At 48.2% G+C, this 25,619-nt stretch overlaps 1 protein-coding gene and 2 non-coding genes across 3 annotated transcripts; 1 reads left to right on the top strand and 2 right to left on the bottom strand.

Moving 5' to 3' along the window:
* Positions 1 to 4,202: 4,202 nt before the first annotated feature.
* On the bottom strand, positions 4,203 to 4,285 carry trnal-uag (transfer RNA leucine (anticodon UAG)). The gene has a single exon. It is a non-coding gene; the product is annotated as a tRNA-Leu (tRNA).
* Positions 4,286 to 4,355: 70 nt separating this feature from the next.
* LOC137364991 (histone H2AX-like) lies at positions 4,356 to 4,724 on the top strand (the record flags this gene model as incomplete). Its single annotated transcript, XM_068027864.1, has 1 exon — positions 4,356 to 4,724. A coding segment is annotated over exon 1 (369 nt), but the record flags the coding sequence as incomplete, so codon positions are not given.
* Positions 4,725 to 8,000: 3,276 nt separating this feature from the next.
* Positions 8,001 to 8,083, bottom strand: trnal-uaa (transfer RNA leucine (anticodon UAA)). The gene has a single exon. It is a non-coding gene; the product is annotated as a tRNA-Leu (tRNA).
* Between the last annotated feature and the right edge of the window lie 17,536 nt (positions 8,084 to 25,619).

Genomic DNA, 25,619 nt, shown 5'->3' with positions numbered 1-25,619 from the left:
TGCCCCAAGTTTTAGTGCGTCCCTCAGCATGTAGTCCTCGACCTTGGAATGTGTCAGTCTGCAACATTCGGTCGTGGACAACTCTTTGCGCTGGAAGACCAGCAAGCTTCGGGCAGACCAAAGAGCGTCTTTCAACGAATTGATAGTCCTCCAGCAACAGTTGATGTTTATCTCGGTGTGCGTCCCTGGGAACAGCCCATAGAGCACAGACTCCTGTGCTACAGAGCTGCTTGGAATGAACCTCGACAAAAACCACTGCATCTCTTCCACACCTGCTTTGCAAAGACACATTCCAGAAAGAGGTGGGCAACGTCTCTTTTCCACCACAGCCACCTCGAGGGCCGCGTGTGGATGGGATGAGACTTCGGGTGTGCAGGAAGGATCTGACAGGGAGGGCTCTTCTCACCATCAGCCAGGCTACATCTTGGTGCTTGTTTGAAAGTTCTGGTGATGAGGCATTCTGCCAAATGACTTTGGACTTCTGCTCAAGGGACCATCCGACAGGATCCACCATCTCCTTTTCCCGTAGGGCCTTGAGGATATTCCGTGCAGACCACTGCCTGATGGATTGGTGGTCAAAGGTGTTTTTCCACAGAAACTTTTCCATGAAGGATAGGCAGTACGGCACAGTCCAACTGGATGGAGCATTCCGCGGCAATATGACCAGGCCCATCCTTTGCAACACTGGGGACAGATGGAACCACAGCACGTAGTGACACTTGAAGTTTGCAAACTGGGGATCTACACACAGCTTGATGCAGCCGCACACAAAGGTAGCCATAAGGATGAAGGCGACGTTGGGTACATTTTTCCCGCCCTTATCCAGAGGTTTGAACATCGTGTCCCTCCGGACTCGGATCATTTTGGATCCCCAGATGAAGCGGAAAATGGCTCAGGTGATCGCCACAGCGCAGGAATGCGGTATGGGCCAGACCAGCACCACGTACAGCAATGTGAGCGCCTCGCCCTTGATGACCAGGTTCTTACCCATAATGGAGAGAGATCGCTGCTCCCACATGCTCAGCTTATGTTGTACCCTGGCTACTCGCTACTTCCAGGTTTTGGTGCACGTCTCAGCCCTTCCAAACCATATCCCCAGCACCTTCAGGTAATCTGACCTAACGGTGAAGGGGACAAAGGATCGGTCAGCCGAGTTCCCAAAGAACATGGCCTCGCTCTTGCCGTGTTTAACATTGGCTCCCAAGGCCAGTTCGAGCTGGTCGCAGATGCTCATCACTCTGCGCACAGACAGTGGATCCGAGCATAAAACTGCGACGTCATCCATGTACAGGGAGGTTTTAACCTGAGTGCCTCCGCTGCCTGGGATTGTCACCCCTCTGATGCTCGCATTCTTCCTAATAGACTCAGCAAAGGGTTCAATACTGCAAACAAACAAGACAGGGGAGAGAGGACAGCCCTGTCTGACTCCAGATTGGATCGGGAAACTTTCTGATTCCCACCCATTGATTGAGACTGCACTACTGATGTTTGTGTAGAGTAGTTTGATCCAATTGCAGATTCCCTCCCCAAACCCCATTTTGGAATGCACATCCATCATGTAAGTGTGCGATATCCTGTCAAAAGCCTTCTCCTGGTCCAGGCTGATGAGGCAGGTGTCCACCCTCCTGTCCCGTACATAGGTGATCATATCCGTGAGTAGCGCAAAGCTATCAGAGATTGTCCTGCCTGGTATAGTATAGGTCTGATCAGGGTGAATCACCAACTCCAGAGCAGACTTGAATCGACTGGCTATGTCTTTTGACAGAATCTTGTAGTCAGCATGAAGCAGAAATTGGGCCACCAATTTCTGATTTCTGTCCTCTCCCCCTTCTGCTTCTCGATGAGGGTGATGATGCCTTTCCTCATGGATTCTAACATGCTGCCAGCCTGGAGCATACTCTTGTTTACTGGCAGACATGTTGATTCTTTCCTCAAATCAGTGCACAATAAAAGAGACTGATTCTGTCAGGCTCCTTTTTATACAGGCCACCTGGACCTGGCTGAGAAAGGCAGAGTGAGAGCAGGGAGGGGAGGAGACAAGAGTGAAGATTAAACAGAGAGCTAGATGGAGGAGACACCCAGAGTGACAGACAGAGAGAGAACGGCCCCTCATCTTTCAGCTCCACCTCCAGTTTCCTCCGGGCTGCCAATTTCAAACCCTTTATTAACAGTAGAACCAAAACCCAGCTCTCCACACAAACCCTTCCAGACTCGGCCTTCATAGTCAAGGCTTTCCAGAAAGCCGGAGCTTTTAAATATGGTCCCGATGCAATTAACACTCAGTAATATTCCCACCTAAACATAGTCCATTCTATACTAAGAAACCTCCTCAGTAACATCACCATTTCCTCACACATCCGCTTCCAGCAGTTCACAGCACCTTACTGCAGCTGTTTCGGGAATCTCCTGTGTTAGGATTGGAGTTGGAAAGCGGCCTTTACCCGGCAGTGTTATTGTCTCACACTGAATCTGCCAGACATCCTGTTCTCTTTATTGCGAGAGAGAAAGCACGGATTTAGGAAATGTTCATTTGAAATGATCTCTATTGAGAACGAGCCCGGCCGTGGGACAGGTATTCCAGTGCAAAGAGCTGTCCATGACCGAGTGTTGCAGACTGGCACATTGCAACGTCCAAGACTATGTGCTGTGGGACGGTATTAAAGCTTGGGGAAGCCACCATGGAGACTCAATGGGGAAAGGCTGCAGTCTGAGGCCCTAGTAGGCCATAGTACAGTGAGGGGCTGGAACCCGTGAAAAAACCCTCGGGCGGTTTGCACCAGAGAATGTTTGATTTGTAATGTAAATACTGTAAATATAACCTGTGCAGGCAGGGATAGTGAGATACATCATGTACATTATTGAAGGAAACTGATCTGTATTGTACCTTATGTAATATTAAATTTGAACTGCTTTGCAATGTAATTGCACAAATTATATGAATAAAATACATATTGTGCAAAAGAAAGCAGCTTTCCTGTCAACACACACCTTGTCTCAGGGCACAAGTTTCCTGTGATCTTGTCATACCCAACTTCGCTTTGTATCTTCTGACACACACACTTTACAGTCTGTCATTTCCAAAAACAAGCATTCTAAAATCAAAAGACCTTTTGTTTATTTCTCCTTTCTTTTCATTTCTCCTCTATTCTTCTCAATCACTCCCTTCAACAGTCCTATTCAGATCAAGGTGGAATGTGAATCGTGTCACAACTCACCTGACACTATTATTACCCTTCTTTTCTCTTGTCTCATTCAATGGGAAAGTTTTATTCACCAGTCTGTTGCTGTTTTACACTCTTGCCATACCATCTGGTATTGCATCCATCTGAATTCTGTGCTTTCATGGCCTTATATTTCTTTTCCACTTCTGGATGATTTGTTTGCTTCAGTTCCATTCAACCAGGCTGGACCACAGGGAAGCTTAGAACCTTTGCCTTGGATGGGTCCACGTTGATCCATTACATTCAGAATCACCTCCTTGAAATAACTCCATAGTACAACTACAGTAACCACACAGCATCTGCTTCAAACACTCCTCCACATTTTATCTGTTCTGACCGTCAACACCTCCAGCTCTTTTGTTTAAGTGGAACCCATCAGGTGTGTATAGGCTTCTTCTATTCTGAAAGCTGTAGCACTGGTTCAGGGAATTCAGCCCTGTTTCTCTACTCGAAAGGATCAGCCATGCTTGATCTGCCTCGTATTTTGCTTTTATTGCAACGTTACAAGACCTCCAATCCTATGGCACACACCTGTATCCAGTGAGGGATTGGAAAATGATGGTCAGACCTTCCACTATTTCTTCCCTGGCTTCTTTCAACAGCCTGGGGTACATTTCAACTGGTCCTGATGATTTATCCACATTCAACGATGCTCATCCCATTAAGACTTCCTCTCTCCTTAAGTTATCACGTCCAATACTTCACACTCCTCCTCCTTAATAACAATATCTGCATCACCCTCTCATTCGGGAAAACAGTAAAGTATTCATTCAGGATATTGGCAACATCTTCCACCCCGATACAAAGGTTACATTTTTGATCTTTTATGTGCCCTGCTGTTTGCTCAGTTGCCTCTGACTCTCATGTTTTAATGCAACATCTTTGGGTCCATTGTTACTTTGTTAGTCCATGTTCTTTCCTGCTTTCTCTTTGCTCTTCACCGCTGCTCCCAAACGCCTCCAGTGCAGTCAAAACGCAACTTGTCAGAAGTGGGACTCGAACCCACGCTTCCAATGGAGACTGCGACCTAAACGCAGCGCCTTGGACCGCTCGGCCATCCTGACTGCCGGCGATATACTATCAATGCTAAGGAAATTATTCATTCTTTGTGAAAGTATTTGTGAGATTGTGGAAATGTCTGGAAGAGGAAAGACCGGCGGGAAAGCTCGGGCCAAGGCCAAGTCTCACTCCTCCCGGGCTGGACTGCAGTTCCCGGTGGGCCGTGTTCACAGGCTCCTGACAAAGGGTAACTATGCTGAGCGTGTGGGTGCCGGAGCCCCGGTCTTTCTGGCTGCTGTGCTCGAGTATCTGACCGCTGAAATCCTCGAGCTGGCCGGCAACGCGGCCCGGGACAACAAGAAGAACCGCATCATCTCCAGACACCTGCAGCTGGCCGTCCGCAACGACGAGGAGCTCAACAAGCTGCTGGGAGGGGAGACCATCGCTCAGGGCGGGGTGCTGCCTAATATCCAGGCCGTGCTGCTGCCCAAGAAAACCAGCGCTCAGAGCTCCCAGAAAAAGTAAAGCGGCCAAAATGTCATCTAATAAACCAAAGGCTCTTTTCAGAGCCACCCACAGTCTCTGTGAAAGGGCTGGTTACTATCAGGAGGGAATCAGAGATGGAGTTATTGGAACAGTGGATTGACCTGTTTCACATCTGTCCAGGTGTGTTTTCAGTTCCCTCTCTGGATTTCGCTCTGTTTCTCTGCTCACACATCTCCCCCTCTAGTTAAGTGAAGAAGTGAACTACAGGGTGTCAGAATCAACAATTTAATAAATCCCGCTGCCTTCGATTTGATAAATCCCGAGATTATCCCGGTACATTAACGGGAACTGGTTCGGAGCTGATGAATTAATTTAATAATGGAAGTGTCCGGGTTAATTCTCTGTTTTTCATTTGGACAGTTTGAATTGTGTTTTTATTTCTCTCCGGTGATCTGAGCCCCGCTTCTCAATGAGAATCTGCTCCCGGAACAGAGTAAATGCAGGAAGGAAGAGGCCATTCTCGGGCTGTGTGTCTCTCTCCTAACCTGTTCTGTTTAGACCGCACTGTTCCCAGAGGACGGAATCAGTGAGAGTTGTGCACACACAGGAGCTGAGTCCATTGCAGCGCTTTAATATGTGCCTTCCCCCCGGCCCTCCCTATTCTCCGGACACAGAGCTGTCTGTTCCCCCCGGCGGCGGGATAGGGTCGGGGATTCTCTCCCCGCAGTGTCAGGGTCTGCAGCCCCGGGGAACTGGCGGTTTCAGTCAGAGTGACCGAGCTAACTTACATATCCTGTGTACTGATCTCCAATGGATTCAAATATTAGTGAACTCATTGGGTAATGTTTGTAAATAACCCTCATGTGAACGGACCCGGCTCCATTAATGCCTTCCAAATAAAACTGGGATCCATTTCTTTTCCCCAAATGCCAGCTAACGTATCCTAGGAGCGGGTTGAGATTGTGCTGAGTAGCAATGAGTCTCCGGTAATGCTGCTTTCTAAATTCCAGACCAGCTCTCAGTCCGACAGGCCTTTCGGGAAAGTGATGTGACAAAACAGAAACCATGTGACCGCCCCTTCAATCTAATGGGTTTGATGATGAACAGAGATGGCAGCTCTTTCCTTTGCTGATTTGGTGGCTCTGAAAAGAGCCCTTGTTACACTTGTTACTGAAGCTGGGTTTAAGGTGCGTTCCCCGCGGATGCGGCGGGCCAGCTGGATGTCTTTGGCCATGATGGACCGGGATCTTTCTGGTGAATCTGCTCATTTTCCGACAGAAGCATCAGTCGCTGTTTGAACTGTTTAAAGTCAGGGGTGTATTAGCAGCCAGAAAGTGAAGGGCAGTTCATTGCTCCCTGCAGCATTATCCGCCTCTTTCAGGAGAAAGGATCAGAAACCGCTCGTTTCTGTCAGTCCCCGAGAAGCCTGTGAGAAGCGGTTAGTCGCTAATGTGTTCCTTTTACAGAGTGGAAGCTGATATTTGTCCCGTTTTAAATTGCTGAACCGGACCTTCCTCCCGCCGCTTACAGTTAACAGATTGACAAATGAAAACGATTCCTAAAATCGCGTCAGGATTTTGTGACGGTAAATACAGTAAAACAGAACATAAAATGAGAGGTTTTAAAATTGTTGCCTGAAAATTGAAATTTTCCATCACTTCAATTCCTTCCTGCTCTGGAATTGCCGGGCTTTTTCCAATTGGAAAATCTAAGCCAATGAGAACTTCTATTTACTTATATGTGATTCTCCTATTGGTTAAGAATTGGATTGAGAAGCGGGTGACCAATCAGAGACAGAGTCAAACTGCGGGGATTCCAGGCCCCCAGTAACTGAGCTGAAACTGTTCAGATTGACAAACCCTGGCAGTAGCTTCACACATTGGACACTTCACGCTGAGTCATTCAAGGTCTGGTGTGAGAGAAGCTTCAGATCCTGTCATTACTCTCTGACTCATTATTCATCCAGAACCAAACAATGAGTAAATGTGAAGCAGTGAAGAGACTTTTCACTCTCACTGCAGAATGTGTCATCTGGGGAAATAAGGAACTGTTATTTTCGGAGATTCCAGGTTCATTCCTCCCTGAACAAATCCATTCCTCACATTCCCGATCACAGCCTATCCCAGCTCCTGTTGTCACCCGACTCCAGCTGAATTGGAGAAACTCATGTGTTGGGGTTTGAGTTGTGAGGTGGGGTTTCTCCGCCAGTGTTCCTGTCTTCCAGACTCTCCCCCTGAATTTGTGAACTGAGACTGTACCGAACACATCTCCAGTTAGAGTGAGGGCCGGATATCCCTCTGTTTTCTTACAGAGAGTGGGGAAAGGGCTGGGTGGAGGGGAGTCACCAGGGATCCTGGATTTACTCCAAATCATTTCCATGTGGAATCTGCAGGCGGGGCCGGGACAGGGATCATTTGATCAGGGGATCAGCTCTTTCCTGAGAGATGTGGGTGGCTCTGGGAAGAGCCTTTGTGTTCAGATGTTTCCAAGTTTCCCGCGCTCTTTCACTTCTTTCCAGACCCTGCTTTCTGAGCCTTCGCTGCTTTCGGCTTGACCTTGCTCTTCCATGTCTGCACTTTCTTCAGCGCCTTTCCACCCGCCGCACTCTTGCCTTTTTTGACCTTCTTCGCAGGAGACTTTTTCTGAAGCGCTGCTTTCTTCACCACCTTATTTGGCGTTGCCGCCGCCTTGCTGCTCGTTTTCTTGGCTGTTACTTTCTTTGTTGTCACTTTCACGTCTGCTGGTTTCTTCACTAAAGATTTCTTGTCTGCTGGTTTCTTCACTGAAGATTTCTTGTGTGCTGGTTTCTTCACCTTCTTTCCCACTTTTCCCTAGGTTTTCCTTCTTGCTGATTTTGAAGGAGGCGGAGGCTCCCTGTCCCTTGCTCTGCACCAGGGAGCCTTTGTTCACATTCCTCTTGATACTTTGCTTGATCTGGGTTTTGAGCTTCTCCCGAGCGGTGGCAGACCTGCAAGGAATCAACTACCAGCTAGCGTATAAAGAGAGACCAAGGCTCAGGGCCTTCAGTTACCTGGAGGGGAGTCGGAGAGGCAGCGGATCCTGTGAGGAATCACAATCCAGGAAGGATGAGAAGGTCATTGTCAGGGGACAGAGGAGATTAAGTTAAAGATTTACCAGTTTATAAGCAAGCGCAGAGCCAAGGAACGGTGCTGGGGCAGATCAAATAATAGGAAGCTGTGATCAGTTGGAAGGCAAGAGTGATCAAATGACAGAAGAGATGATGGTGCAAGGCAAAAGTCAGGGAAAGAAAAAGTAACATTTTGTAAGCACAGATACCAGGAGTGGGGTTTGAACCCACGCAGACACATGTCTATTGGATCTTAAGTCCAACACCTTAACCACTCGGCCATCCTGGCACATTAGCCAACCACTGAAAATGAAATTTAATGTGATCCGGGTGCCATCTGGCCTTTCACAATTTTAAGTTATGACTCCTCTCCCATGCTGAATTGGACCCTTCATTATTTATGAACCTCAATCGGATCACCCCTCAGTCTAGGTTTCTCTAAGGTGTAGGGTCCCAACTCTTTTAGTCTAACTTGATAACCAAGATGTCTTATACTGGGAATTCGTCGAATGTCTCTCCTCTGTACCCTTTCCAAAGCCTCAATATCACCCATCATGTGAGGAGACCAAGACTGGATACAATATTCCAAGTGAGTCCTGACCAAGGTTTCATAAAAGGACAAATTCGGGACATCTCAGATACTGAAGGAGTCCATGTCCAGAAGCAGCAAGACCTGGACAACATTCAGACTTGGGCTGCTAAGTGGCAAGTAACATTCACACCACATAAGTACCAGGCAATGACCATCTCCAACAAGAGAGAATGTAACCATCTCCCTTTGACATTCAACAGCATTACCATCGCTGAATCCCCCCACCATCAACATCCTGGGGGTTACCATTGACAAAAGCTTAACTGGACCATTCATATACATACTCTGGCTACAAGAGTAAATCAGATAGTGGGAATTCTGTGATGAGTAACTCAGCTCAAGGCACATGGTGAAATGCTCATTAGGAGAGCTGGAGAAATGGACTGGTCAGGTGGGCAGCAAAGTGGCAAATGGAATTCAACTTGGAGAAGTGTGAGGTGATGCCTTTGGTGAGGTCAGACACAGCAAAGGAAGACACAATTAATGGGTGAATGCTGAGAGGTGTAGAGGAAGTGAGGGACGTTGAAGTGAATGTCCACAAATCCCTGAAAGTAGCAGGATAGGTTGATAAGTTGGTTGAGAAGGCTTATGGAATCCTTTCCTTTATTAGCCGATGTATAGAATATAAGAGCAGGGAGGTTATGCTGGAACTGTATCAATCATTAGTTAGGCCACAACTTGAGTTCTGTGTGCAGTTCTGGTCACCTCATTCCAGAAAGGATGTAATTGCACTAGAGAGGTTACAGAGGAGATTTACGAGGATGTTGCCAGGACTGGAAAAATGCAGCTATGAGGAAATATTGGATAGACTGGGGTTGTTCTCCTTGGAATAGAAGAGGCTGAGGGGAGATTTGATTGAAATGTACAAAATTGTGAGGTGTCTGGATAGAATGGATGGGAAGGGTCTATTTACCTTAGTAGGGAGGTCAGTGACTAGGGGGCATAGATTTAAAGTGATGTGTTGAACAATTAGAGGGGAGATGAGAAAAGGTTTTTTCACCCAGAGGGCTGTGGGAGTCTGGAACTCACTGCCTGTAAGGGTAGCTGAGGCAGAAACCCTCAACTCATTTAAAAGGAGTCTGGATGTGCACCTCAAGTACCTGAACCTGCAGGGCTACGGTCCAAATGCTGGACAATGGGATTCAGCTGGGTGGCTCGTTTTTTGGCCTGCCTATGCTGTAAACTTTCTATGTTCTATGATTCTATGCAGACACAATGACCCCAATGGCCTCCTTCTCCACTGTAATAATTTTGTGATTTTTGACTCTCCAAAACTTGTCAACCATCTACAAGGCACAAACCAGGATGAGTGCAGCACCAACAATACTCTAGAAACTCGACACTGTTCAGGACAAAGCAGCCGCCTTGATTGTCACCCCATTCACCACCTTAAACATTCACTCCCTTCACCACTGACGCACAGTGGCAGTAGTGTGTACCATCTACCAGATGCACTGCTGCAACTCACCAAGGCTCCGCAGACAGCACCTTCCAAACCGAAGACCTCCACCACCTTGAAGGACAAGGGCTGCAGATGCATGGAAACACCACCATGTGCAAGCTCCCCTCCAAGTCACACACCATCTGATCTGCAAATATATCGCTGTTCATTCACTGATGCTGGGTCAAAATCCTGGATCTCCCTTCCTAACAGCACTGTGGGTGTACCTACACCACATGGAGTGCAGCAATTCGAGAAGGGAGCTCACTGCCACCTTGTCAAGGACAATTAGGGATGGGTAACAAATTCTGGACTTGCCAGTGTCGCTCACATCCCATGAAAGAATATGCCTCATTTTATAGTCAATTGTCCTCTGAATGCAGCCCAACCCTCTATTTGCTCCAACTATCACTTCACAGCATTGCTGCTGTACCTTTAGAGATCTGTGCACTAGAACATCCAGATCTCTGCTCAAAATTATTTTCTTTTTTCCACCTACTTTAATGTTTTTCCCTGAAGGGTGTATGAATGTTGAGCATTCGCCCTGTCCACATGAATAACACTGCACTTACCCAAATTAAACATCATTTACCAGTCATGAACCCAATCTCCCAACACATTAAGATCAGCCTGAAACAGTCGAGTATCGTCTACAGTCTGAACACTCGCACAGATCTTCAAATCATCTGTCAATTTACAGATGGTGCCCCCTACACCTACATCCAGATCATTAATAAAAATAGTAAAGAGCAACAGTCCCAACACCGATCCCTGTGGGACACCACTGGTAACTGGTCTCCAAACAGATCCAGATCCATCTGTAACTACTTTCTGCCTACGTCCTGCCAGTCAGTTCCCAATCCAGATCAATATATTACCACTGATACCAGGGACTTTAATCTTATAGAGAAGCCTCTTGTGTGGAACCTTATCAAAATCTTTTGGATGAGATCAGCTAATTGAAAACAGGCTGGGGATGAGGCCTAGGCCTGTCCTGCTTTGTGTGTGGGTCTCAGAACCACACAAGGTGAGATCAGCTCACTGAGCACAGCCCATCCTGCTCTATATAGTGCTCAATACCTCACCAAATGAGAATAACTAACACACCACAGGCCATGGAGCCTCGGCCCATCCTTCCCTGATTGCGGTTCAGTGCCAACCAGGTCAGATTAGCTAATTCAGCACAGGCCGGAGATGGAAGCTGGATCTTTCCTGCTCTGGGGGCTCCGTACCATACCAGGTGCGATGAAGTAAAATACCACAGGCCGGGGATGGAGCCTGAGATTTCCCTGTTCTGTGTGGGGCTCTGTACAACAATGTGTGAGAAGAACTATCATCTCTCAGGCTGAGGAAGGAGCCTGGGCCCATTCTGTTCTGTGTGGCTCCTACCACACTGAGTGGGATCAGTTAACTCAACACAGGCCATGAATACAACCAGGCCCTTTCCTGCTCCGTGTGGCTCAGTATCACACCAGGTGGCATCAGCTAACACAGCACAGGCTGGGGCTGGGGCTGGAGCCTGGGCCCGCCCTGCTCTGTGGGCTCAGTAACAACCCGTAAGATGAACTTTTTTCAAAAGACTTCAGTGTATTTATCTCTGTCCAACACTCTGAGGCAGCTTTCTGTGTTTATAAAGAGTGTAATTTATTGACTGGTCTCTTGGATCAAACAGGGTAACAGACAGAGGTCTGTGTGCAGAGGGTTTGGAGGTGAGCTCTGATTCCTAACGCTTTCTGGACTGTGAGGAATAAAGAATGAATGAGAGAGAGAGAATGTGGGAGAAGGGATGATGGAAGAATTTGTCCGTGAACCTGATTAAAAGTGGCTCAAACGCAAGATAATATTAAGATATCAAGAGCAGAACATTAACATAATCTGAGTTCCGCGATCTGGTCGGGTCCCATTCCCCTGAAGTGAGGAATGAACGGGTGGGGAAATTCCACCTGGAGTTATATTTGTCTCCAATGAAGATGAGTTCACAGTGAGGATGGAATAGCTCAGTTGGGAGAACACTAGATTGAAGAACCAGGATACAATCCCTGGTTTCATCAGTTTTAATTTGGTGTCTCCATCAGTTTAAGTAGAGAGAATCAGAGGGGAGATTTTCCACTCTTGACCCCATGGGCTGAATTTTAAACGAACGGTGCGGCTCTCGGCAGAGACACCGTGAGTGGGTGCCGTCACCACACGAGTGAAATGTGGCCGACCGACCCCGATCACGGAGCAGCCGACCAATTAATGAAGGGAGGCGTGGGGCCCATGTCAACAAGGACCAGAGGCAGGGAACGAGGCACCGATGGCACCGACATCTGACACAACGGTAGGTGCTGGCACCATATTGAAAGGACTGCCAGACCTGTATTCACTGCTGCCTGGTTTAAAGGAGTGTCTTCCTGAGAGCCCTCTGCTGTCCCAGAACCCGTTCTGCTGCCGCTGCTGTCCCAGAACCCGTTCTGCTGCCTCTGCTGCCCCAGGTCCCGTTCTGCAGCCTCTGCTGTCCCAGAACCCGTTCTGCTGCCTCTGCTGCCCCAGGTCCCGTTCTGCTGTCCCAGGACCCGTTCTGCTGCCCCAAGACCCATTCTGCTGCCTCTGATGCCCCAGGACCCGGTCTGCTGCATCTGCTGTCCCAGAACCCGTTCTGCTGCCTCTGCTGCCCCAGGTCCCGTTCTGCTGTCCCAGGACCCGTTCTGCTGCCCCAAGACCCATTCTGCTGCCTCTGCTGCTCCAGGACCCGTTCTGCTGCATCTGCTGCCCCAGGACACGTTCTGCTGCCCCAAGACCCGTTCTGCTGCCTCTGATGCCCCAGGACCCGTTCTGCTGCCCCAGGACCCGTTCTGCTGCCTCTGCTGCTCCAGGACCCGTTCTGCTGCCCCAGGACCCGGTCTGCTGCCTCTGCTGCCCCAGGACCCGTTCTGCTGCCTCTGCTGCCCCAGAACCCGTTCTGTTGCCTCTGCTGCCCCAGGGCCCGTTCTGCTGCCCCAGGACCCGTTCTGCTGCCTCTGCTGCTCCAGGACCCGTTCTGCTGCATCTGCTGCCCCAGGACCTGTTCTGCTGCCTCCGCTACCCCAGGACCTGTTCTGCTGCATCTGCTGCCCCAGGACCTGTTCTGCTGCCTCCGCTGCCCCAGGACCCGTTCTGCTGCCTCTGCTGCTCCAGGACCCGTTCTGCTGCATCTGCTGCCCCAGGACCTGTTCTGCTGCCTCCGCTACCCCAGGACCTGTTCTGCTGCATCTGCTGCCCCAGGACCTGTTCTGCTGCCTCCGCTGCCCCAGGACCTGTTCTGCTGCATCTGCTGCCCCAGGACCTGTTCTGCTGCCTCTGCTGCCCAGGACCCATTCTGCTGTCCCAGGACCCGTTCTGCTGTCACTGATGCCCCAGGACCCGTTCTGCTGTCTCTGCTGCCTGATAGGTAAGGAGCTGCATGCGAGCCTGCAGTGACCATGGTCCAATAGTTTAGCGATGCCTTCCTGTAGGTTCGCCTCCAGGTGACAACAGATAGGTGGAAGATCCTCTTCCCCAGGGATGGGAGGTGGAGACCTGTCCACCTGACCAAGCAAAGCTGCTTTGAGATAGTAGGTGAAGTCTGCAGCCGTGGGGTCACCCCCAAGACATGGATCCAGTGCAAGAAGTGGGTCAATGACCGGATCCGGGCTGCTCAGGCGCAAACTCAAAACACTTTGGACCCTTTGGACATTGCGCATGGCAGAGTGAGAGGGAGTGTTTGGTGGAAAGGGAGTGACCACCCAGTCATGTGTATTGGGGAATGGCAGCAGGACATGCTGCCTGAGGCTTGGCTGCATCTCGGTGGGAGGTGCACGTCAGTCATTGTATAAAATCACACAGTCCCTCGAGAGGGGCCACATGCAGGAGGAATATGTTTGTCCACATCATGGACTGCTGGACTATCACCATCAGAGATATTGGGTTTGTCCCCGCTGGGAGACTAACTTTGTTGATCATTGTGGCTGCAGGAGAAGACAGCCCACAATCGGAAATAGCATGTCAAGACTGGCAGTGGATGCCTTATCTCCATGTCCTCATCCCGATGGAGGAGGAGGCCATGGAACAGGCTGGGCAGCAAAGCAGCTGCTCCATAGCTGATGGAGAGACAGGGACACCTACCTAAGAGAGTGAATGAACATCTCCTGGGGCACAAGGGTGCATCTGCTGCAAAGGAGCCACACTGCTCAGCTGTTCACCACTGCATCAATGGAGCTGCACAGTAGGGGTGGTTGGAATGTCACGATGGGCAGACCCTAACCCTTCAATGTCCCTGTTTTCACATGCAGGCTAGGATGAAAGACAAGAGCGAAGAGCTGGAGAGACTGGGGGACAGCCAGACACCTCTGAGGAGGAGGAGGGAGCCTCAGAGGGTGCACCGTCACATCATTCCCCTGCACCCTCCACCAGCACAGAAACCCTCACTCGGTGGGTATCCACTCGCTGTTAGATTTGGGCACACAAGCTGGTGAGCACGTCACAGACAGGCCCGGGCAGATGACGGAGGCAGTGACAGCCGAGGCCACTGGCAGTTGGAAGTCTGTGGGAGGCCAGGCCCATGCTGAGTCCCAGGCTGATGACGTGCCTCTGGTGTCACCAGCAACACGGGAAATGCTGAAGCTGCAGCAAGAGGTCAGGCAACATCTGGCAGAGTTGCCGGAGGTTATGTGTACCCAAGTTCGGATGATGGAGGAGTCCATCCAGGCCTTGCATGCTGTACTGTCTCTGATGGGGGTGTGTCTGGCTTCCTTCCTTGAGAGATTGGTGACTCTGATGGAGAGCCAGATCCAGCCGACCAATCAGTGGCTGCCGGAGATGTGTGCAGACCTGCACTCCATCGCTTTGTCCATGAGCTCCATCCAGCGGTGACAAGGCGAGAGGGGGGAACGAGGCACCTGAACTCTTCACCAGGTCCACGTCCCTCTCAGGTCAGCAGCGAGTTACAAGTGTGTCTTATAAGGGGGAGGAGCAGCTGGCTGCTACATCTGGGGTCTCCTCTCAGGGTGCTCCTGGTGTGGACAGTAGCTCCAAAGCCCCTCTGCCAGTGACACAAGTGATGCCAGTGCCTGCCTCCATCACCCTCGATGACAGAGGGGGGTCTCTGTACCTGTGCAGGAGGCCCTCAGTGTGCCGGGGCCCTCCAGGCTTCAGGCAGCAAGAGGACGGCCACCAATGTCATCCCAAGCCATGGGGCAGCAAGGTCAGCAGCCTGTCTCCACCTCAGCTGACAGAGCAGGGGGAGCACCACGTAGGAGCACGCGGAAAAGATTTCAGAAGAGCACCTAGATTCACTGAGGGGTTCACGGTGAATGTACATTCCAGATGGATAGGGTTGCGTTTGTTGTCACACGGAAGAAAGAAATGATGTTCTCTCACTATGTCTCCTTCCTATTGTTGATGCCCTTTGGGACTTCATTTAAACCGTTCCTCCCAAGGGGCTGGAAGTGAGGGACCAAGCCCTGAGTTCACAAAGCTTCGGCCTTGTCACTGTGCGATGTGTACCTGGACGCTGCAGTACAGAAGGAAGGAGGCGACAACAGGGCTGTTTAAAGCTAAGACTTTATTGCTGTGGTTCCAGAAGGTGGTAAGGCTCAAAGGAAACTTGAATGTATCAGGGTGTCTCATGTCTCCCTTGTGGGCCCCTTTCCTGCTGTGCCTGAGGTTCTTCATCTGGCACTGCTTGGGCAGCATCCTCCTCCACATCCTCATCATCAGAGGAGACATCACACTCCACGATATCCTCACTAGTCAACACCTCACCCCTCTGTAATGCCAGATTGTGCTGTGCACAGCAAACCACCACGATATGCGAGACCCTCGCTGGGACATACTGAAGGGCTCCACTGGATCGATCTAGGCACCTGAATCTCATCTTCAGGAGACCAATGGCCTCCTTGATGGTCGCTCGGGTTGACCCGCAGCAGGTGTTGTAGCTCTCCTCTGCATCCGTGCGTGGGTTCCTCACAGACGTCAGTAGTCATGTCCTCAGTGGGTCGCCCTTGTCTCCAAGGATCCATCTCTGAAAGCGGATGGGGCCGCGGAAAGGTTCTGGCACCTGGGAGTGCCTTGGTATGCAGGCGTTGTGGCTGCTTCCCGGGATTTGTGCACACACCTATGGGATCCATTTGCAGTGGTCGCAGACCAATTGCACACTGAGTAAGTTGAAGCCCTTCCTGTTGAAGGCTGCTGGCTGGTCTGCAGGAGCCTTGATGGTCACATGGGTGCAGTCAATGACACCCTACACCTGGTGGAATCCAGCGATGGCCCCAAATCCTATAGCTCTCTCAGCTTGACTGTTTGGATCGATGAGCACATAGTCACCGGCCCTCTTGAACAGAACATTGGTGACCTCGTTGATGCACTGATTCACTACAGACTGTGAGATTCCACACATATCTCCAGTGGATCCCCACAATGATCTGGTGGTGCAGAAGTTCAGTGGCACGGTGACCTTCAGTGACACTGGCATCAGGTGCCCACCAAGTCGCATGGGGCACAGCTGCATCATGGCAGAGAGATCAGTGACGACCTCCGTGGAGAGGTGCAGTCTGCGGAGACACTGTCACTCGGACATCTGCAGGTTGTTGAACCTCGGCTGACGTGTTCCTCTGCCTCCTTCTCCAGCCTCCTGTTCGAGGCTGGCCTTCCTGTGGGCCCCCAAGCTGCTGTGGTGCCCCTGCTGGTGCCTGCGCCTCCCTCCCTTCCTCTCTACTCCTCCTCCTCCTCCTCAATGGGAGCCACGAATGAGGCCCATGACAGGTTGCCCCTCCCTGAGTGCAAGGCCTTCACAGTAAACAACACCCAGCCACATTTACCTCATTTGTCATCCTCAATGAAGTGGCACTGCCCCAATGGCACCCTGGTGTTGTTCCCTCTGCAGAGCTGGCACATTGGCCCCCACTCCTGACAGTGTTTCCCGATGCCATTTCCCCCTCCACCCTTGCTGCCAAGTGACGCTGCCTCACCCGATAGCTTCCCAGTGAAGCCAACACTCAGCTCCCACCTCCCAGTTGCCTCCTTTAACCAGGCGAGGCTCTGAAGCCCCGTGGTTCCCGTGTGCTATTAGTTCAATTGGATCCAGTGAATAAAATTGCTGACAATTGGATTCATAAATACTTTAAATGCCTTCTTGCCGTGTGGATGTGCGAAGTCTGCCCTCCATGTCAGCCGCCGACAGAAACATACGGTCCAACGTCTTCCATCCCTATTTTATACTCCCCCCCCGCTCCCCCTCCCCGGCCTCCATTCCCGACTCCAACGGTCCCTTAAAATTCTGGCCCATGTCTCTAAGACTAATGGGAGTGAAACCACATCTGCTCCTTAGACTGAACAGGGAGAGCTGCTCTCTCTGTGTTTAAAGTGAATGAATCTGATCTTTACCTTGTCTTACTGGAACGTTTACTGTCTGGAAATGTCTGTTTGAAAATGTTTTCCTGTTATATTAATGGAGCAGAGGAGCAGATGTGAGGTACTGTTGAACAGAGAGGTTTGGAAGTGGGTGAAGGGGTGGAATGACGGTGTAAGTGAAAGGTGCAGTGAGTTGGCCATTCTCAATAGAGTGTCAGGAATGAAGGTCAGAGGAACAGACCAGGCTGGAAACACAGAAAGAGCGAGGAGAAGCTGGTGTGAAAAACAGAGATTAAACAACGGGCTTGTTCATTTGTTTTGGGTCTGGTGTTTAGAATACCCGGAATCTGGGTTCACTTCCCTTCCAACTCAGCGAATTGTATCAACATTATGTTCATAAAACCAGAGAATGATACCCAAAGAAGGAGACCATTTGGTCCATTGTGTCAGTGCTGTCTCCTGTAATCTGTACATTTTTCCTTCCAGTATTTATCCCAATTGCTTTTCAAAGTTACGACTGAAGCTGCTTTCAAGTCCTGATCAGACAGTGCATTCCAGATCACAACACATCACTGGATAAAAAATCATTCCTCATTTCGCCTCTGGTTCTTTTCTCAATCACCTGATAAATACATCCTCTGGTTACTGACCTTTTTGCCACTGGAAACAATTTCTCCTTATTTAACTTATTAAAAACCTTCTTGATGATGTCACATACTAGACTGCCAGTAAAACTGAAGCCCATGGAATAAAAGGGACAATGACAGCATGTATATGAAGTTTGCAGACTGATACGAACATAGGAGCAGGAGTAGGCCATTCAGCCCGTCGAGCCCACCCTGCCATTCAATATGATGATGACTGATTGTCCACTTCAATGCCTTTTTCCCACACTATCTCCATCTCCCCTATGTCATTTGTATTTAGAAATCTGTCAATCTCTGCTTTAAACATACTCAATGACTGAGCTTCCACAGCCCACTGAGGTAGAGAATTATAAAGATTCACAACCCACTGAGTAAAGAAATTTCTCCTCATCTCTGTCCGAAGTGGCTTTCCCCTTACGTTGAAATTGTGTCCCCTGGTTTTAGACTCCTCAACCGGGGGAAACATCTTAGCTTCATCTACCTGTCTATCCCTTTAAATATTTTGTAAGTTTCAATGAGATCACCTCTCATTCTTCAAAACTCTAGAGAATAACTGCCCAGTTTCCCCAATCTCTCTTCATTTGACAGTCCCGCCATCCCGGGAACAAGTCTGGTGAACCTTCGTTGCACTCCCTCTATGGCAATGATATCCTTCCGAAGGTAAGGGGAACAAAACTTCACACAGTATTCCAAAGTGCAGACCAACCAAGGTTATATACAATTGAAGCAAGGCTTCACTACTCCTGTACTCAAATCCTCTTGCATATCCTCTAACATATCATTAGCCTTCCTAATTGCTTGCTGCACCTGCATGTTAGCTTTCAGTCACTTATTGACAAGGACACCCAGGCCCCTTTGTACATTCACACTCTTACCATTTAACAAATAATCTGCACATCTGTTTCTCCTACCAAAGTGGATAACCTCACATTTTTACACATTATATTTCATGTGCCACTTTCTTGTCCACTCACTAAGTCTGTCCAAATTCCCTTGAAGCCGCTTTGCAACTTCCTCACAACACACATTCCCACCTAGTTTTGTGTCATCTGCAAACTTGGAAATACTACATTTGGTCCCCGCATCCAAATCATGTGAACAGCTGGGTCACAGTGTGGTGGTGAACAGTTGTATTTCTGTCTGGAGGAAGGTTTACAGTGGGTTCCCCATGGTTCCTCATAACTTCAGTTATGTGCAGACACTGGAAAAGCTGGGGTTGTTCTCCTTGGAGCAGAGCAAGTTCAGAACAACTTTGACAGAGTTAGAATCAAGGAATCAAATGGTTACAGTACAGAAGGAGACCATACAGTCCATCATGTCCATGACAGCTCTTTGCAAGAGCAAATCAGCTAATTCCACTCCTCTGCCCTTTCATTGTAGCCCTGCAAATTTTCTCGATTCAGATGTTTATCCAATTCCCTTTTGAAAGCCACGATTGAATCTGCCTCCAGCACACTCTCAGGCAGTGTATTCCAGATCCGAACCACTCACTATGTCCCACACCCCGGTACCATTGCAGAAAATCTTTTCTGTTCATTTCATCCCTCATAAATAATTGAAATGAAATGTTTATTAGGAAATGCACAACATAAAAAGGAGAGAGAAATAAATGCTGAGCAAAATAGAAGTCAATGTTTGGAAGGTAAAAAGAGCAAAAGATGTAACTTTTATTCTGGATGAATGAGAGGAATATATCACACTTTGGGGATTTTGTAAGAGGATTTACTGATAAACCTGGGATTTGAGAGGAAGCTGCTTCATGGTTTACAGAACAAATTCAGCCCCTGGGGTGGAGCCAGCAGCTGCACCGTCCAATAACAGACAGGCCGGGGACACTGTCTCAGGCCTAGTGAGCTCAGTCGATGAAAGCATGAAACTCTGAATCTCAAGTTTTTGAGTTTGAGCCCACGGTGGGTGTTTTCTATTTCCTTTTTAGGCTGATTTTACAGGCGTTATCCAGCTCTGAATTCCTCGGCAGAGAGTTCAAGGAGTGTTTGAAATGAGATTCAACAGCAGTATGAGAAAGTCTCTCCTTGATTCAGGACTCTTACCTCTCTGCAGCATCTCGCTGCTGAAGATTGAACTTTTTCTCATTTCATTCTCAGCTCAGGGTCAGTGTGGATCACTGGGACTTCTGGCTGTCTCCCACTTCACAATCTATCAGTGCTGAGAAATCAATGGGGAATATTACTCACATGTTGTAATGTTTTATAAATACTTGAATGTATTTCACACTGTGTCCAACAGTGTGAATCTCCCCTGGTATATCAGCTCACCAACACTTCAACAGAACATTCACATAATGTGAGCTCTGACATCTGTTCAGATCCCATTCCCAAGACCTGGAAAGTGGGATTGGGCTGGATCGCTCTTTTTCAGCTGGCACAGACACGATTGCTAAATGGTCTCATTCTGTGCCATAAATTTTCTCCATTTTCTATGTTCTATGAAGTGAGGTGTGAGTGGGAGGGGCAATTCCACCAGGGTTATATTTTATACCAAAAGAATGACACAAGGAAAACTTCACATTTTTATTCATTCATTCATGCGATGTGGGCATCGCTGGCTAGGCCAGCATTTATTGCCCATCCCTAATTTCCCATGAGAAGGTGGTGGTGAACTGCCTTCTTGAACCGCTGCAGTCTATGTGGGGTAGGTACACCCACAGTGCTGTGAGAAAGGGAGTTCCAGGATTTTGGCCCAGCGACAGTGAAGGAACGGCGATATTGTTCCAAGTCAGGATGGTGTGTGGCTTGGAGGGGAACTTGCAGGTGGTGGTATCCCCTGCATTTGCTGCCCTTGCCCTTCTCGGTGGTAAAGGTCGCTGGGTTCGGAAGGTGCTGTCTAAGGAGTCTTGGTGCATTGCTGTAGTGCATCTTGTAGACGGTACACACTGCTGCCACTGTGTGCCGATGATGGAGGGAGTGAATGTTTGTAGATGGGGTGCTAATCAAGTGGGCTGCTTTGTCCTGGACGGTGTTGAGATTCTTGAGTTGGAATTGCACCCATCCAGGCAAGTGGAGAGTATTCCATCACACTCTTGACTTGTGAATTGCAGATGGTGGACAGGCTTTGGGGAGTCAGGAGTCATGGATGAGTGAGAGGAATATATCACACTTTGGGGCTTTTGTAAGAGGATTTATTGATAAATCTGGGATTTGAGAGGAAGCTGCTTCATGGTTTACAGAACAAATTCAGCCCCTGGGCTGGAGCCAACAGCTGCACTGTAATTACTCACCTCAGGATTCCAAGCCTCTGACCTGCTCTTGTAGTCACATTATTTGTATGGCTACCCATGGTAACCTCCATGATGTTGATGGTGGGGGATTCAGTGATTGTAGTGCTATTGACTGTCAAGGGGAGATAGTTAGATTCTCTCTTGTTGGAGATGGTCATTGCCTGGCACTTGTGTGGTGCGAATGTTACTTGCCACTTATCATCCCAAGCCTGTGAGACTGAAATAGCTCAGTTGGGAGTGTGTTGGACTGAAGATCCCTGGTTCAATCTGGGGTTTTGGCAGTTCTCCTTTATTCTGCATCGCCATTTGGTTTTGACTCTTGAGCTGCACAATTTACACTGAAATTATTTACCCAACTCTGAAGGTTGGATTGGAATAGAGAGATATCAATGATGGGAAATATTTACATTGTCAGCTTTAGCTTATTCTCTATCTCCTTGTGTCCTTTTCCCCAGTTTTTGAATCTTTCGGGGCCGGGTGAACATTTGATTTGCTGCATTTGTCCCAAACTGAAGCCTTTTCCACATCTCTGGGCGGTCAGACTTGCTCTGTCTGTTTTTGCTGCTCGTGACCATTAACGAGAAAGGCCACGAGTTCAATGTTTATCAGCAAACGGAAGATAATTGGAAAGAATTCTGTGTTACTCCAGACCAGTGACAAAGATGCAATGGATGTTATTCAAAATAAATTCCCTTTGACATTTTATGTAAACTTGTTTGCATCTAAAAGTTGGATTTTAAGTGTTCCAAAAATGTGTCAAATTAATGACTGACCATGTGACAGCGCACATGGGGATCAAATCCACAGCCTTGCAAAGGGCGGCACAGTAGAGCAGTGGTTAGCACCGCAGCCTCACAGCTCCAGGGACCCGGGTTCGATTCCAGGTACTGCCTGTGTGGAGTTTGCAAGTTCTCCCTGTGTCTGCGTGGGTTTTCTCCGGGTGCTCCGGTTTCCTCCCACAAGCCAAAAGACTTGCAGGTTGATAGGTAAATTGGCCATTATAAATTGTCACTAGTGTAGGTAGGTGGTAGGGAAATATTGGGACAGGTGGGGATGTTTGGTAGGAATATGGGATTAGCGTAGGGTTAGTATAAATGGGTGGTTGATGTTTGGCACAGACTCGGTGGGCCGAAGGGCCTGTTTCAGTGCTGTATCTCTAATCTAAAAATCTAATCTTGTTATCAACACTGCGTCCTAACCAACTGAACTAAGCGGCCGATAGACAGAGCCAGGTATGGGTTTGAGCTGCACGCTGTGCGGTTTGTGTTTTATTTCTCACGCTGGGTGACAGAGCGATTATGCAAACAATGGACACAGCACATCCCTGAAACATTGTTCCGATATAAAACAGTGTGAAATAAGAACTGCGCATGGAAATGGAACAGAACCAGAAATCAGGATTTTAATCTATTAAAGTTGATCTTGAAATTCTACCATGCACGAACATTCCAAGAGAACGAACTCTCTTCTGATATAAAATCCAGGAACATGAGCTGCTGGAAAACATAACTGAGCCTGACGTGAGTTGAACACACAATCTTCTGATGTGGTGTCAGACACGCTACCGTTGCGCCACAAGCTCACACAGAAAGCAAAGTCTTCCATTCCTGACAGATTTACTTCTTGTTCAGATTCAGTGATTGAAATTAATTCAATCCTCATCTGACCTCCGCTCTGGTAAGGCCTGCCACCCGACCTGAACCCGACGGGACCCGACGACCTGTGTCGGGTCCGGGTCGTGTTGGGTCGCTCTTCCGGGTCTGGCTTTCGGGCTCGGGTCAGGTCGGGCCAGGTTCGGGTCGGGCTGGATCCAGGTCGGGCTGAGTCCGTGTCGGACACACACAGTAAGTATTACATTTAACTCTGCTGGGAAGTTGAGTTTAATAAGTGTCAAAAGTTGAAAAGCCAACCTAAGCTGGGAGTCCGGGTCATCAAGGAGGGAAACTCTGAGTCTGCTCAGTGAGCAAGTGAGCATCTCTATGACGTCATTGCGCTCATGCTGCAGCTTCCTGTAGATTCGGAATCGGGAGGCAGATAAAGTGAACATTCCAGTGGTCGGGTAAGGCTCGGGTTAGTTTGGGCGTGGGAATAAATGGAGATACTCGGGCCGGGTCGGGCTCGGGTCGAATGTGGTTCTGTCAGGTTCCTGACCTGAGCAGGCCTTTACCGCTCTGTCAGTTCAGTGCCTTATTTAAACTATTACTTGGAGTTCTGTTTTACAGGGTCTCGGCTGTTTAAGTGTTTCCCAGACCCACTACTCTGATTAATCAGACATTTTGCTGTTAACTGCTGCTGCTACAATTGAAATGTAAAAAAGAATTTCCAGTGACCTGCAACCAATGGACAAATACATTTCAGAAAGTTAAAGCTCATTCACCAATCCACAAATGTGTTTCTCTGCTTATATTTATAAACAACTCCTTCTCTCCACTATGAGAACTATACAATCACTCCAGTTATTTGAAAGTTAGTATAAGATGTTCCAGTTCATCAATTTTAAAACTGCAGCAGCTATTTTCCAGAAAACCTCTCTGTTGGAACCTCAGTCCCATTTAGATTGAAAGTGGACAATTAATGTATTCACTTGTTCATTGTGGACAGGTGTCTGACTTGGAATAAATCTCATTAACTTTCAATGAGGTGGCAGTATTTCTGTGCTCCCATTTTACACAGTCTGTCCTGTTCATGCACCATGTTTTTATTCTCCTCTCCCATTCTCCACAGGATACAGATTGCAAGCATCATCAATCTAGCTGTTGAAAAGCATTGGAAGAATCTGGTCACACAGGTATTGAAACATTCATTTTCTGCCATTTTCCAAGTTGGTTGCTTTAAACACAGTGCGATGTGCAATCATCTTGAAAAGAGATTCTCTTCAATATCCAATACAAACTGAATTACAAACCTGACAGACAAACACAGGAGAACAAGTGACTAGTGAACACAAACCTCATGGTGCTCATTTTCAGATTTATTGCAGTCATCCGACAAAACAAGTGAAAGAATATTCCAGTGAAATGATTTGGAAAGTAGGGGTGACTTTTGTTGGTGCCTTTCTTTGCTCTGTTGGTGAAACTTTCTTGCACCTGACTCCTGTTCATGTCTCTGTTTCCTCTATTGAATGAGGAGGGAGGTATTTGATCAGAAATCAACTGGATTGTGTACCTTTGAGAGGGGATTTCTGCACCATCAGGGCTGGAAACAGGAGTGAGTGAAAGACAATGTGTGGAGTTTGATTTTGTACAGAGGGAGAGCAAATCTAACAGGACTGTGAGATATTGGCCTGGATTTTACAGCCCCAATAGCGGTGAACTCTGAGACTTTCACTGCTATTGAGGGTCTGAACAGCACTGCAACTGCTGGTACATGCACACACTAACACCAGCATCTGGAAGTTGTGGTGGTGAGAAATGTGCTTAGAAGGAGCCTCTGATCATAATCGCACCAGCCCACTCTTTAAAGTGACAGGGACCTGTAGTTCAGCAATTTGGGCTCATTGCCCACAATGTACCCTGATTTTTACCTGGGTTGGATTAAAGCCGGTACCAACAGGCTCAGGGGTGCTCGGGAAGGACTTTTCTGTTGACACAACAGCTCCACTATTCCAGGAAGACACCGGCAGCAGCAGTTGTCAACTTTCAGAGGGAGTTCAGACATTTTAAATGTTGTATTTTATTTCTTAATTGCATGTAACTTTTTAGCATCGCCTGATCAGAGTTCTTAAATTTACATCTGACTTTTTATTAACAAGATTGAAGTGCTTTTAAAAGATCTCTAAATGTATATGACTTTTTATCAAGATTTACTTGGCTTCTTTGTAAAGACTCTTGAGCAAGATTGAAGTGACTTTTAAAAACTACATCTTATCCTTTAAAATCCTGCTTCCATGTAGATGACATTGGAAGATGACTTCAGAATAGCTTAGACTATCTTTCTAACAGGTACTGCAACAGCTTAAGACCTACTTTTCTGCAAAAGCTGGTGAATTACCTTCCGGGAGCGGAGAGGAGCGGAGCGGAGCAGACCTATATGGACCGATATGAGGAGAACGCCGAGAGCGGAGCCTATAAATCCAATCCGAGGACCGAGGCCCAGTCTCTTACCTTCCAGGAGTGGAGTGGAGCTCTTCCAGTGTGCTGGAGTTTTGAAAAAAAAGAAGCCAACTGTGATGTCAGAGGAGAGCTGCAAGGTGATTGGTTGGTGAGTCACTGCTGTTAGTGTATTTAAATATCTTAAAGAAAAGGGCAAAGTTTTTTACTTGAAAAAAAAACCTCTGCTGATAAGATGAGTACTACGAAAGTGTTTTTTTTATTCACTGTAGCTTATGAAGGACTTTAGATTGTAGTTGGTAGAACAAGGCCCCTAGTGTCATTAGTATTTTTTAATTAAGGGAGCAACTGATTAATCTAAGGGTAAGTCATGGCAGGAGAGCTCAGCCCCGTGATATGCTCCTCCTGCGCTATGTGGGGATTCAGGAACCCTCCCAGTCTCCATGACGACCATGTGTGCAGGAAGTGTATCCAGCTGCAGCTACTGGCTACTCGCATTATGGAGCTTGAA

Source organism: Heterodontus francisci, unplaced genomic scaffold (assembly GCF_036365525.1).
Source record: "Heterodontus francisci isolate sHetFra1 unplaced genomic scaffold, sHetFra1.hap1 HAP1_SCAFFOLD_43, whole genome shotgun sequence".
Classification (NCBI taxonomy): domain Eukaryota; kingdom Metazoa; phylum Chordata; class Chondrichthyes; order Heterodontiformes; family Heterodontidae; genus Heterodontus; species Heterodontus francisci.
The sequence above is the reverse complement of the archived record's forward strand: the minus strand, read 5'-3'. Positions and strand labels throughout refer to the sequence as shown.